The sequence below is a fragment of the Felis catus genome, chromosome A1 (genome assembly GCF_018350175.1).
Source record: "Felis catus isolate Fca126 chromosome A1, F.catus_Fca126_mat1.0, whole genome shotgun sequence".
NCBI lineage: Eukaryota > Metazoa > Chordata > Mammalia > Carnivora > Felidae > Felis > Felis catus.
The window spans coordinates 109547016-109558550 of NC_058368.1; the positions used below are offsets into that span (position 1 = coordinate 109547016).

The 11535-nt window shown below is 57.1% G+C and overlaps 1 protein-coding gene across 7 annotated transcripts; it reads right to left on the minus strand.

Moving 5' to 3' along the window:
- Nucleotides 1–1132: 1132 nt before the first annotated feature.
- Nucleotides 1133–9515, minus strand: SHROOM1 (shroom family member 1). Of its 7 annotated transcripts, none has more exons than XM_045058834.1 (9): nt 8817–8956; nt 7984–8146; nt 4533–5541; nt 4387–4442; nt 3948–4157; nt 3190–3756; nt 2955–3090; nt 2576–2848; nt 1133–2456 (listed from the first exon to the last, which is right to left on the minus strand). In XM_045058834.1, the coding sequence occupies exons 3-9, from the start codon at nt 5502–5504 to the stop codon at nt 2124–2126; spliced, it is 2547 nt and encodes an 848-aa protein (XP_044914769.1). In that variant the 5' UTR covers nt 5505–5541; nt 7984–8146; nt 8817–8956; the 3' UTR covers nt 1133–2123. The 7 variants fall into 7 exon arrangements, with proteins under 7 accessions (XP_044914769.1, XP_044914764.1, XP_044914773.1 ...); XM_045058829.1 differs by having other exon boundaries at nt 7980–8146; XM_045058838.1 differs by lacking the exon at nt 7984–8146 and adding an exon at nt 6589–6754 and having other exon boundaries at nt 8817–8946.
- Nucleotides 9516–11535: the final 2020 nt, after the last annotated feature.

Sequence of the window (11535 nt, forward strand, 5' to 3'; positions counted from 1 at the left end):
GTCTCTCTCTGTCTCAAAAATAAATAAACGTTAAAAAAAAAAAAAAGACACAGAGGCAGAACCCCCAAAAGAGACCCATGAAACCCTCTTTTCCACCCTGGGGGACTAAGTAAGGCTCTTTTTGATACTGATAACTCGATATCAACACCTCCGGCTTCCCTGCTCCCCACTTCTCATTAACCAACAACTTTCCAACGAAGGCCCAGTGGCTGGCCAGAATTCCTTTCCGACAGAAGCAAAAAGGCTCAGATCCAGCCGTCAGGCCTAACGAGCACTGCTCAGCAGGGAAGGCAAAGCCCCTGTGGTTAGCCCAGAAGCCCTCCTAGCTGTAGACGAGGCGTTATGAAATACAGGTAGCTTTCATCACAAGGAGAACAGTGCCCTCTGCTGGCAGCGCCCCGGCTGGTCGAATTCACCGACCTTCTGGCGCCGGCTCACACAGCACCGCTAAAAGTCTTAGCCTGTGGTGCCAGTGCTCTACATGTATAGTGCACCTTCTTGCACCTTGAGGGAATAACGGTGTGGAAGGGGCATAAAAGGGAGAAAGAAGAAGACAGAGGCAAAACGGAAAGATGGGTGCAGGAGGTGTGGCCGCACTCTCCATCTGGTGAAGACAAGCACAGGAGCCTCATAACTCTCCGTGGAAAACCCCAGACAGAACCAAAGTGCAGTTAAACGGAACAATGACAGGCACTGCTCCTCAAGCCCATCCCGGGCTGGAAGTGCTTTGTCTGAAGTACACAATTTCCGTTGGCCTGATGACTGTTAAGTGTTTTTCTAAGAGTATCACAATGGGAGAATGCAGTGGGGACTCTACCGGCCAAGAGGCAGAAATAAGTAGATTCCATCCAGACTGTTTCAAAGCGAGCTGCCCTGCTAGGCAGAGGACTTTGGAGCGGAGGCCCCGCCCACAGTGTTCAAAGGAGAGAAGCAAAGCATAATGTTAGAACCCACAACTGCTTCAGCAGGAGCCCCATATGTTTTTTATAAAAAGGCACAATGTTAGCATTGTTCTATGCTCAATAGCCCGACTGTTATAACTAATGCTTTGTTATGAATACGACCATTTAAAATTCCCAACCAGTTGCACTTAGTGACAATACGCATCAGAAAACAAGCCCAGAAGCAGAGATTTCTCACTTTGGGGTCAGTTGGCTTTAAATACACATACACATGCCTTTTACTGTGCCCAGCTTCCAAAAATACACCGAACATTTGCATGAACTATGTTCTCAGCCCTGGCGTTTGCAGCTGCAAATACTAAAGCACATTCTCACATGTATATCTGAGAACTTAACATTGATTCTGTGTACACAGGGCTGATGCGCAAATAGAGGGGAGTATGTGTCCTCTGTTTCGTTCCACACCAGCACCTTCCTCCCACTCCCAACCCCAAGGCACCCCCACCCCAGCCTCTCTAGCATACAAGCTCAGCTGCCTCTCCAGGTCCTCAGCCCCCACATTCTAGGTTTCCAGGGAGGGCCCTCATGCCTCACCTTCAACTTGAGGTAAGACCCAGCAAAAGAGACCTGGATTCGGCCAATCAGGCCTAGGCTTTTGTGGTAGTGACGCAGTCACCAGAACTGGGAAGGATTACTGGTGGCAACTGAGTTGAGGGCCCAGCATTCCCTTGGTCGCGACCGGTTTCAAGCCTGTATAGTCTTCCTAGGGATTCCCACACCTGACTGATGCCCTCCAACAAATCCCTCTTTTGCTCTGCTCAGGCAAGGCTGGTGTCCATGGTCTGTAAACAAGATCCCTCCAGGTGACACACATTTCTCACATCAATTATTATTAAGAGAAAGAAAGAAAAGACAAGTAAAAAGACCGTTTTTCATCTTAAATTTAAATGCTCCTCTAATTTGTCTCCTCTCCCTCCAACCAGCCTGGACTGAGTCTCTCATCACAAAAAGGGGAAATACTGCAGTTGTAAAAATCCATAAATTAATTACCAAATAATCCACAAGACTTGGGTAAGACCACATAAAAACACTTAGAAGAATTCTGGGAAGACCCGGTCAGGGTCTTCCCCGCCCCAAGGGAAAAGCACCGAGTAAACAAGCGTCACCCCCAGTTATGTCGGTGAGGCGCAGAGAAATGCTCCCCACCCCCACTGCCTGTAATTAGATGAGGGGCAGAGGGAAAGACGGTTTATCTGGAGAACGGGTCTCTGGGGGCAAGGTCATCCTGGGAGGCAGGGGACGACGGCCAAGGTCGCTCCTGACGGCGTCCAGTTGGTCCTGAAGGAGCCGGACCCGCTCGTCTAGGCTGCGCTGCTGGGCCAGAACGGCGGCCTTGCCCGCCAGCAAGGCTCGATAGGCGCGCAGCTCCTCCGCGGGCAGGGCCTTCACCAGCACCTCCCGCAGGGCCCGCTCGCGCCGCGCCACGTGCTCCTTCAGCTCCTTGGCGTCTTCCTGCTGCCGGTTCAGGAGACCGAGTCGCTGCAGCAGAGAGGCCTGCAGTCGCAGGGAGAGCGCGCCGTGAGCACGGAGATGGCGCCGTGGTTCCCAGGATGGTCCCAGAAGCCGGCAGGCCCCTCACCACCCCGCGCTCCCCCGGCCGGAACCCCTGTCACCTGCTCGTCTGGGTCGCCGTCTGCGCCCTCCCGGGCCAGCGCGCGGCGCACGCGGGCCAGGCGAATGCCCAGCAGCAGCAGCAGGCCAAGCACGCGCTCTAGGTCGGCCATGAACCTGCTGAACCGCTCTAGGTCGCGGGGGGCACAGGTCTGGCCCACCACGGCCTCCAGAGCAGCCCCGCGCCTGGCCCAATCCTGGGCCACCCGGTGCAGCCGCTCCTGTTCTGCCTGAAGGTCCCGCAGCATCTTTTGGAGGAGATTGGCTAGCTCCATCTGCAGGGAGGGCGTGGGTACTTAAAGGTGAGGCCAGACTCTGAATTCTTAGCCCATACTCTGGGCTGTTGCCCCACCCAGTCTCCACCAACCCCTCCACACTCACTTTCTTGGCTTCGATGCTGTTTGGATCAGGGAGACCCTGACCACAGGGTTGGTCAGGCACAGGGTGGGTGGTATGGTTTTCAGACCTCATCTCCTGAGAAGTTGGCGGGAGCTGGCTGGAGCTAAATAGATAGCACCTGGGTACAAAACCAGAGCTCCCTGGGTTATCCTCCCTGCCACCCACCAGAGTGCAGGGACTTAGAATCCCCCTAGTCCCTAGTGCCCCCCACACTCACCCTGGCTCAGGAGTACCAGCAGCGTCCTTTCCAGCCTCCTCACCGGCTGGCCTCATCGCAGCCCAGACCTCAGCTAAAGGAATCAGCCCATCTAGCAGACCCAGGGGTGGCTCTGGACTGGGACAGGAAGTGAGTGTGTCACTCATAGAGGGATCCAGTCTGGCCAGCTCCTGAACCAGCTCCTCAAGGCGCAGACTGTGCCATGTTGGCCTGGAAACAGGCTGGCCAGTGCCCCAAGCTAGGGCAGTACGGCCAGGAGCACCTGGGGTACTGTTGCCTGGAGGTTCCAGGACATCAACTGGAAGAGGTTTGAGGGGGTCTGTAGCTGCAAGTGGGTCAATGGTCAGCAGTCCAGTGGGGTTGAAGGTTGGAATGTCACCATTTGCAGTCCCAGGGGGGCTACAGCATGTAGTCCTGGTAATGCTCACAGAACCATTTATCCTCCGCCAGCTGTCATCTGCCCCTGCAGTCTCTGGGTGCTCATGGAGGGGGTGCTCTGGGGGGACTCCAGCTTGGTCAACCCCCTGGCCCAAGCCGGTTTCATACTGCTGGTCAGAGACATGGACACTGGAAGTGGAAGAAACAATGAGTAAGAAAAAACTCTGTCCAAAGACAAGCACTGGCCTCCAAGGGCCACCTGTCTCCATCCCCACAAGCCAGGCTGCCAGGCTAGAGAAGGTTCCATTCCCCTCTAGAATTTTGTTGTTATGTGTGGGAAAGAGGTATCTCATTCAGCTTGGAAGCAAGAGGCAACTCACCTGGTTGGGTTTCCTGTGGGCGCATGGGTGTCTGGAGGTGATCTCATTCTGACCAAGGGGACGTCTTCCAGGAAAACCTCATCATCAGGAAGGGAAGGGAGTCGGGCAGACCCAAGGCATGTCTCTGAGACCCTCTGTTCACGGTCTGCAGGACTGCTCTGGAGGCACTCGGCAGGACACAACACTGCAGCTTCCTTCTGAGTCAGGAACCTGGAGGAAGGGACCCCACACTGACTACAGTGACCAGAAAGGAAGCTCTAGGTGCTGCACCAGAAGACACAGCAGGAGGTGGGGGGAATAGTAAGGGATGTCGTTTGTAAAAGACAAAATCAGAAGGCCCAAACTGAGGGTAGGTGATGGGCCCTCTCTTTTCTTGGACAAGAGCTATGAAAACTGCTTCTCTCCAACTTCTGGTCCCCTGGTGGTCCATGTCTCTCACCTGGAAAGTTTGGTCTGAAACAACAGTCTGGGGGTTTCTGCTCCTTGGGGAGCAACCTGGAAAGGCAAACAGTTGCTTGAAATGTAGCTCAAGTTTTCATTTTCCCAGATGTCCCCTACCCCAAGCCTGCAGCCTATCTTCCACACCTGAACAACGGGCGTGACCCCTCCTGAACCTCCCCAGGGAGCCAAGACTTCGCCTGAAGCGCTCCGACTCCGTCTGGAAGGCCTATGGGCGTCACCGAACTTCAGGGACCGCGGTTCTGGATCCTCTGTGCCTCGAGGCTGCGTCTCAGGCAGCCATCTGATCTGGTGATCTTCCAACTCTGCCAGCACCCTGCGCTCCTGGGGCTCGGGCCCGGCAAAGCCAGAGCTGGAGCAGGCGTCACTCGAACATCCCCCCACAGATCCACCGCCTCGACCCACGCGATCCAGCTTCCCTGGCTCAGAGAAGCACCACTTCCGCTGCTGGGTGGCTAGGCGCCCCCGGCCGACTGGTCCCCGCGCAGGAGCCCCAGAGCGCCCCGGCTCCACTTCCCCGCCCGGATGGCTGAGCGAGGCGGAGCGCGGGTGCGCCGCGGGGGGCCGCGCGGGTGCAGCGGGCCGCAGGCGGGCGGGCAGGCTCATGCGGAGCTCCTTGCGCTGGAAGGACGTCTCCCGGAGCACTCGCCGTTGCGCGCCCTGCAGCCGCTGGCGGTAGGCAGCCCGCGAGGCCGGTGGGCTGGGCGGCTCGACGGCCCGCGCCTCCGCCTCCGCCTCGGCCGCCAGAGCAAACAGCAGCGGGGTGGCCTGCCGGCTGAGCGGCCCCGACGTTCCCTGGACCTCTGGGAGCCGCAGCCCACTGCGCGCGGCGGCCGCGGGCCGGGGCTGCGGGGACGCCCGAAGGCCGGCGGCGGGCGCGGCGGAGGCTGGGCCACCCCACACCACGCGCACGTAGTCCCAGTCTAGATAAGGGAGGAGGTCAGTTCCAGGCGACGGCGTGCGCGGCTCTGGAGCGCCGGAGGCCGCGGAGAAAGAGCTGTAGGCCGAGTCGGCGCGCGCGGACAGCCGCCGCAGGTCCAGGCTGCGAGTGGACGAGGCTGGGGAGGCGCGGTCGCCCCCAGGCCCCAGGGCCTCCATGGCTCACAGGTGAGTGCTTAGACCAGCTCCGTGGATCCTGGAAGAACACAGATGGCGCCGTGGGGGAGGAGCCGGGAAAGGCTGGCCACTCCAACAGGGACAGCCAGGTGCTTACACATCCCCTCTTTGGTCACAGGATCTTTAGTGCTGCCATTTCCCGGGTCAGGGATGGCATAGGCGGTGGGGCCAGCCCCTGGGAGCGGAATTTGAGGGCCTTAACTATTCTCCCTTAGCTCAGGGGAAGGAATTGGCAACTGGCCCATTCCCTCCTGGGGTTCTCCTGGCCCGTAGCCCGCCTTTACCCTGGCACCTCCTGGAGCGCTGAGAATGTACCCATATTCCTTCCCCCCCCAACCCAGTCCCACCCAGGCTGCTTCCTGCCAGCTTTGTTAGCTTCTCCATGTGATCTTTCCCTGATAAACAATGGTCAAGAACGTTCTGAGATCACAGGGGAGCCAAGAAAGGAGGGGGGGGGGGAGACCCAGGTCAGGTGGTAGGGACAGCTTCACAGCCTCCCTTCCTCCTCTGTGTCAGTTATGTTCCCAGTGCTTTATATAAATATTTATCTTGATCCTTATAACTGCTATCTGCGTTTTACAGATGAGGACATGGAGGTTTTTAGGGGGAAATGATTTGCCCAGGGGCACATGGCTGGTAAGAAGCAGAGCCCGGCCTGGAATTTGGGCCTGCCTCCAAGCTTACTGCAGCCAGAATCAATTTCCTAGAAGCAAACCCTGCTGAAAGTCAGTTTACCCTCACACCACCCCCCCAACTGCCTGAGTCCTCCAACAAAGCCCAAACTCCACTGTGGGAAACAGTCACCCTCACCTCCTCTCAAAATACTGGCAGATTCCAGAATAATATGGTCTCTGCTTTGGAGCCTCACACCCCAGACTTTGTCCTGCTACTCCTCCTACTGGGACCAGCTTAAAGGTCTCCAGACCTTTTGGGACCGCCTACGGTGTCCTGAGCTTCCCCCCAACACAGCACTCATCACCCTATGTAATTGTTGGCTTACTTGCAATTCTGATTCCCTCTTCCCATTCCAACCCCTGAGCTTCCAGAGAACAGGCTCTGCACTTACTCATCTCTGTCCCCTCAGTGCCTGGCATGAAGTCGATGTTAAAGAAATAGTTGTTGAATGGCACGGAAAGGAGTAGATTTGCAATGAGTGCATGGAGGGTGGCTTTGGTGGAGAAGGAAGAGAGGTCCTTTGCTTCTGCCCACTCTTCTCTCCCTAGTTGTCTTTTCTGGTGAATGGGGACAGAATGAATGAGGCAACTGCCACTGCCCAGGTTTCTCATGCATTATCAGGAGCAAAAAGAGCAGGCAAGCACAGGTGCAGCAGGAGAGGCCAGAAATCAGTACCTCCCCAGGGCCAAGAAGAGAGAGTGGGGAGGAGTTGCATTGAGTGGGAGTGCATCGAGTCTTGGGAAACTGAGGTTCCATAAGGGCTCTGGAGACTTTGGGGAGGGGAAGGGCTTGCTTTGCCTGAGCTGGCTTGGTAAGGGGTGCAGAGGAGGGTGACTGGCAGCTGGAGCGGGTACTGAAAAGCAGACTTATTTGAGCTGCCTAAACTGGAACTCATGGTCACCCTTCACCCCCTTCCCCAAGGCCCCAGATGCTACAGAGTGCAGGTCACAGGCAGAAGGGGCAGTTAGGAGTGAGGATACAGTGTTTCCTAGAAGGCAGAGGCAGTACCTGCAACATTCTCAGGAGTGGCTGTCAGCTGACCTGGGACCAGAGCATCTTGAGATTGCTGACTTGGAGGCATCTTTATGCCCACTAAGACCAGCCCAGCAGGTTGGTCCTCACACTCAGGTTTGGGGGCCTCTTTTGCAGAGTGTTTCCACTCTCTGGACTTGAGGAAGACCAGAAGCCACTCTGAGTAGCAGCTCCGGTGAGGACAGTTACCTCCTCTAGGAAACCCACCCTAGGCACCTGGACACTAGCCCTCTCTCTTCCTATTCTGATTCCAGCTTGGGAGTATTGTTTCCTCTGACTCATGCTACCTATGTCTGTCCACTGTTGGCTTCCTGCATCTATAGGCAAGTGACTGTTCGGATATAAAAAAGGTTCCTCCAAAAAGGCCTTGAAAATTTTATCTTATTTGTGAGTTATTGTGTTCACCGAGGATTCTGAGGTCACCAAATAAAAACAGCTTGAATGGATAAGAAAATAAAACTGTGTGCACATACGTTTGCTTTTTACCCTTAACTTGTCTTGAGGATACTTTTCTAACGGTGGCCCCAGGAGACTGATAACCATGCAGGATGCTCACTGCTGTGCTATGAGGATGCAGCTCCTTTAGTGTGTTGTGGGGTCTCAACACACAAAGCAAGGAGTCTGCACACTTGATGGGCTGCAGGAGCCTCTTGCTGTCCAGCCAGCCACTGTGGCTGGGGGTGGCTGCACCCCTGGAGCCCTAGCACCGGCATTAGTGTCAGCTGGGGGCGGGGGCTGCAGAGCCAGTACCTACATAGAAGTGAAGTCCAAAGCCTAGAGCTCAAGGAGCTCTTCAGGCCTTCTGCCAAGCCTCTCCAGAGCCAGGGGGTTGGGGTGGGGGGGGGGGCAGCATGGAATCCTTGCTAGAAAACGGCCAGATGGGGGTCCAGCAGGTGGAGGTCACGTATACTCATCCTCTGAATGAAAGAGCAAGAGAGGAAAAGGAGACCAAGATGACTTCAGTGTTCAGAGCTGGAGGCCTGGGAGGTAGAGGTGACAGTCTCAGGAAGGAAGAAGCTGGGATGGGGACTGGCCAGGGGTCCAGTGCTCATTCCGTCTGGGGCCTGTGGGCTTTATAGTGTCTGTGGCAAGTTTGGGAACTTTCTGGCTCCTCAAACCTCACCAATACAGGTAAGGTGACCAGAAGGGTAGACAACCTCACATGATCAACGATGACCAGGAATTAAAGCACACTATCTCAAAGACCACCTCACATTTGACCTCTCTATGGAGAGGCTGTCCAGGCCACCCCTCTAGGATGGTTCTTCCCTCAGAACTAGGCTCACTGTGGGGACACTGCCTGCACCCGCAGTGTCCCTGCCACAGTGAGCTTCTGGGTCCAGGGACGCGTCTTGAATGCCAGCGCCCCAGATGTGGGGAAGTTCCGCGGGCTCTCCCATCCCCTGAGGGCCCTTTCTCCAGGCTGGTCCTCCCGGATGGTGCAGCCCGCGCAGCCTCCGCTCTCCGTCGCTCTAGCCCACATGGAGTCCCCAGAGACTCGAGCTCTGGGCCGCGCCGCGCGCAGAAAAGGCGGGATGCTGGCTGCACCCGGGGAGCGGAGGCCGCGGTCGTGGGCGGGCCACATACCTGGGGCTTCGAGCTCTGGAGAGTCGAGGCGGGAGAGAGGCGCAAGCCTGGCGACCACAGGGGGCGGCAGAGTCACGCGGTGTGGCGCGATAGCGGGACCCCGGGGATGCCGGGAGAGCCGATGGCCGCGGGCCGGCACATTTCGGGGCCTTTCCTGTGGAGTGCAGCGTTGGGGAAGGAGGGCTCAGACCCATGCGGGAGACTGCGGGAGCTTGGGCGAGGGGGGCCCGCATTGTTCCGCGACTCGGCGGCAGCAGGGCGGGAGCCGGGGGTCGCGGACAGAGACCCCGCTGCCTGCGCTGGCCACACGGCGCGCTCCCCCGGCAGCCTCAGTCTCTCGGTGTCTGCGTCCTCCCCGCCCGCTCAGCCAAAAGTACCCGCACGCAGGGCCCGACTCGACCCGCGCAGTCCAGACTAGGCGCGGGGCGAACACCTCCAGACTAACGACTCGCGGGTGCTCCGCGGCGCCCCAGCCCCACCCCCCAGCCCTCCCCGCCGCGGGGCGCGTCCTGCCCCCGCTGGGAAGGGGATCCCGCCGGTCGACCCCGCAGCGTACCTGAACTCCAGCCCGAGACGCGCTCCTGGGCGCCGGCGGCCGCGCGGTGACATCAGAGCCCCGGGCTCCGGCTCCCGACCCCACCTCCAGGCTCCGGCCGCCGCGGGGGAGGTGCCACGTCCGGCCACCGGGGGCGGGAGCGCGGAGTGGCGGCGCTGCCCCCGGGATCGCCCGCGCCCCGCCCCCCACCCCGTGGGGTCCGCTCTCCGGCCTTAGTCCCGGGCCCGGGGGTTGGACACTCGTTCCCCCGCCGGACACAAGCCTCCTACTCCCGGCCGGAGAAGCGGGAGAGGAGGAGGAGGAAGGGCGACCGCGGCCCTCGCCCGTCCGCCTCCAGCGCCGCCTGACCCGGCGGGCGTGTCTTCAGCGCCAGTGGTGCGCGGGCTCGGGCCCCTGGGGGTCCCGACAGCCCCCTCGGTAGGGAACCCCTGAGCGGGCCCCAAGGGCACCAGACGGCCACAATTCCTTTCAAGCTTCGCTGAGTAAACACATCGGCCCGAAGGGCTGGTGTCTCTGTTCCTCTCCTGTGTGCAGTTCAGATGCTAAGTTACTCCTGGACCAATTCTCCCCCTCCACATCCTCCATTTCCAAAACTCGTCCAGCTCTTTGACTCCCACAGTAGGCTCTTATCTCCGATTTTTGCACGCCTTTTCTCCATTTCTCCTACCACCCGCATTAATCTAGGCCCTCTGGCCAGCCATCTGAACCACAGGGGGTGCATTGTGTATTCGCTACTGCTGCCTTCAGTGGGTCCGTTAGGAGCTGCATGTAAGCATGTCTCCTGTGGCTTGGATAGAGGTCACTCCAGCCTTGGAGTCTGGTTCTCAAGGTCTTTGCCTTTGGGGTTCTCCGGACTTCAGAGATGCTCTAAGTTCACTGCCAATAGCAGTGCTTTCCTCCCTGCTAGACCTCAGCCTTCCTTGTCCCTACTTCACAAACCTCTATCCTGTGACTACTGGCTCTGCCAAGAAATGCTCCATCCCTAGAAAGGACTAAGGGGCCCTTTGCTGAGCACTTTCAGTTCTCCAGTGCCTGAGGGCAGGGACTGTGTCCCCCATCCTGGCATCCTTGAATGATAAGTTTTGCTGGTGGCAATAGCAAGGACCCAGAATTCAGACCAAGGATCAAAGCTACCACTTTCTGGTGGCACTGGGAAACTGAGGAACTCTGTCTGCTTGGATCTTCTAGGGAATGGAGACAACAGACACCTGAGCCTGGCTTCTCATTGTGCCCTCCTGTCTCTGCTCCTTTTTTTTTTTTTAAATGTTTATTTATTTTTGAGACAGAGAGAGACAGAGCATGAACAGGGGAGGGTCAGAGAGAGGGAGACACAGAATCTGAAACAGGCTCCAGGCTCTGAGCTGTCAACACAGAGCCCGATGCGGGGCTCGAACTCACGGACCGCGAGATCATGACCTGAGCCGAAGTCGGCCGCTTAACCGACTGAGCCACCCAGGTGCCCCCCCCCTTTTTTTTTTAATGTTTATTTATTTTGATAGAGATTGAAAGGGAGAGCAGGAGCAGGGGAGAGAGGAAGAGAGAGACGCAGAGAAACCCAAGCAGGCTCTGCTCTGTCAGCACAGAGCCCAATGGTGGCCCAAACTCATGAACTGTGAGATCATGACCTGAGCCAAAGTTGAAGTCTGATGCTTAACGGACTGAGCCATCCAGGCAACCCTGTCTCTGCTCCTTCTTCAAACACCACCACTATTGAGGCATCAGTCTTAGCTGGAACTGGAGCCCTGGGCTATAAGACAGTGGCTCAGAACTTCTTGGCTTTGAAAGCCTGCCTCTTTTAAGCTCCTGATCTACATGACTGGTGGCAGAGCAATATTACAATAGAGGGAACACATCTCAGCAACTAAAAGCCAATTCAAAATTGCTCAAGTTTTTAATTTGTAGTTTCAATTTTATATTGAAAAAATATTGAAAACCACAAAGTGGACATAGTGTCCACAGCAATTTTTATTAACCCACTCAACCTTCCTGCTCCCTTACTTCTCTTGCACACTCTACAGAAGCTCTGTAGTTACCTCCCAGAAAACTGAAATCCTGTCCACCCACTTCTGTCCTTGACTCCTCTCTTCTGCCTTTTCAGACATCTGGAAGTTGACCTGGTCTTATGTGATAGACATCGGTGTTGCTAGGAGCTGAGCTGACATT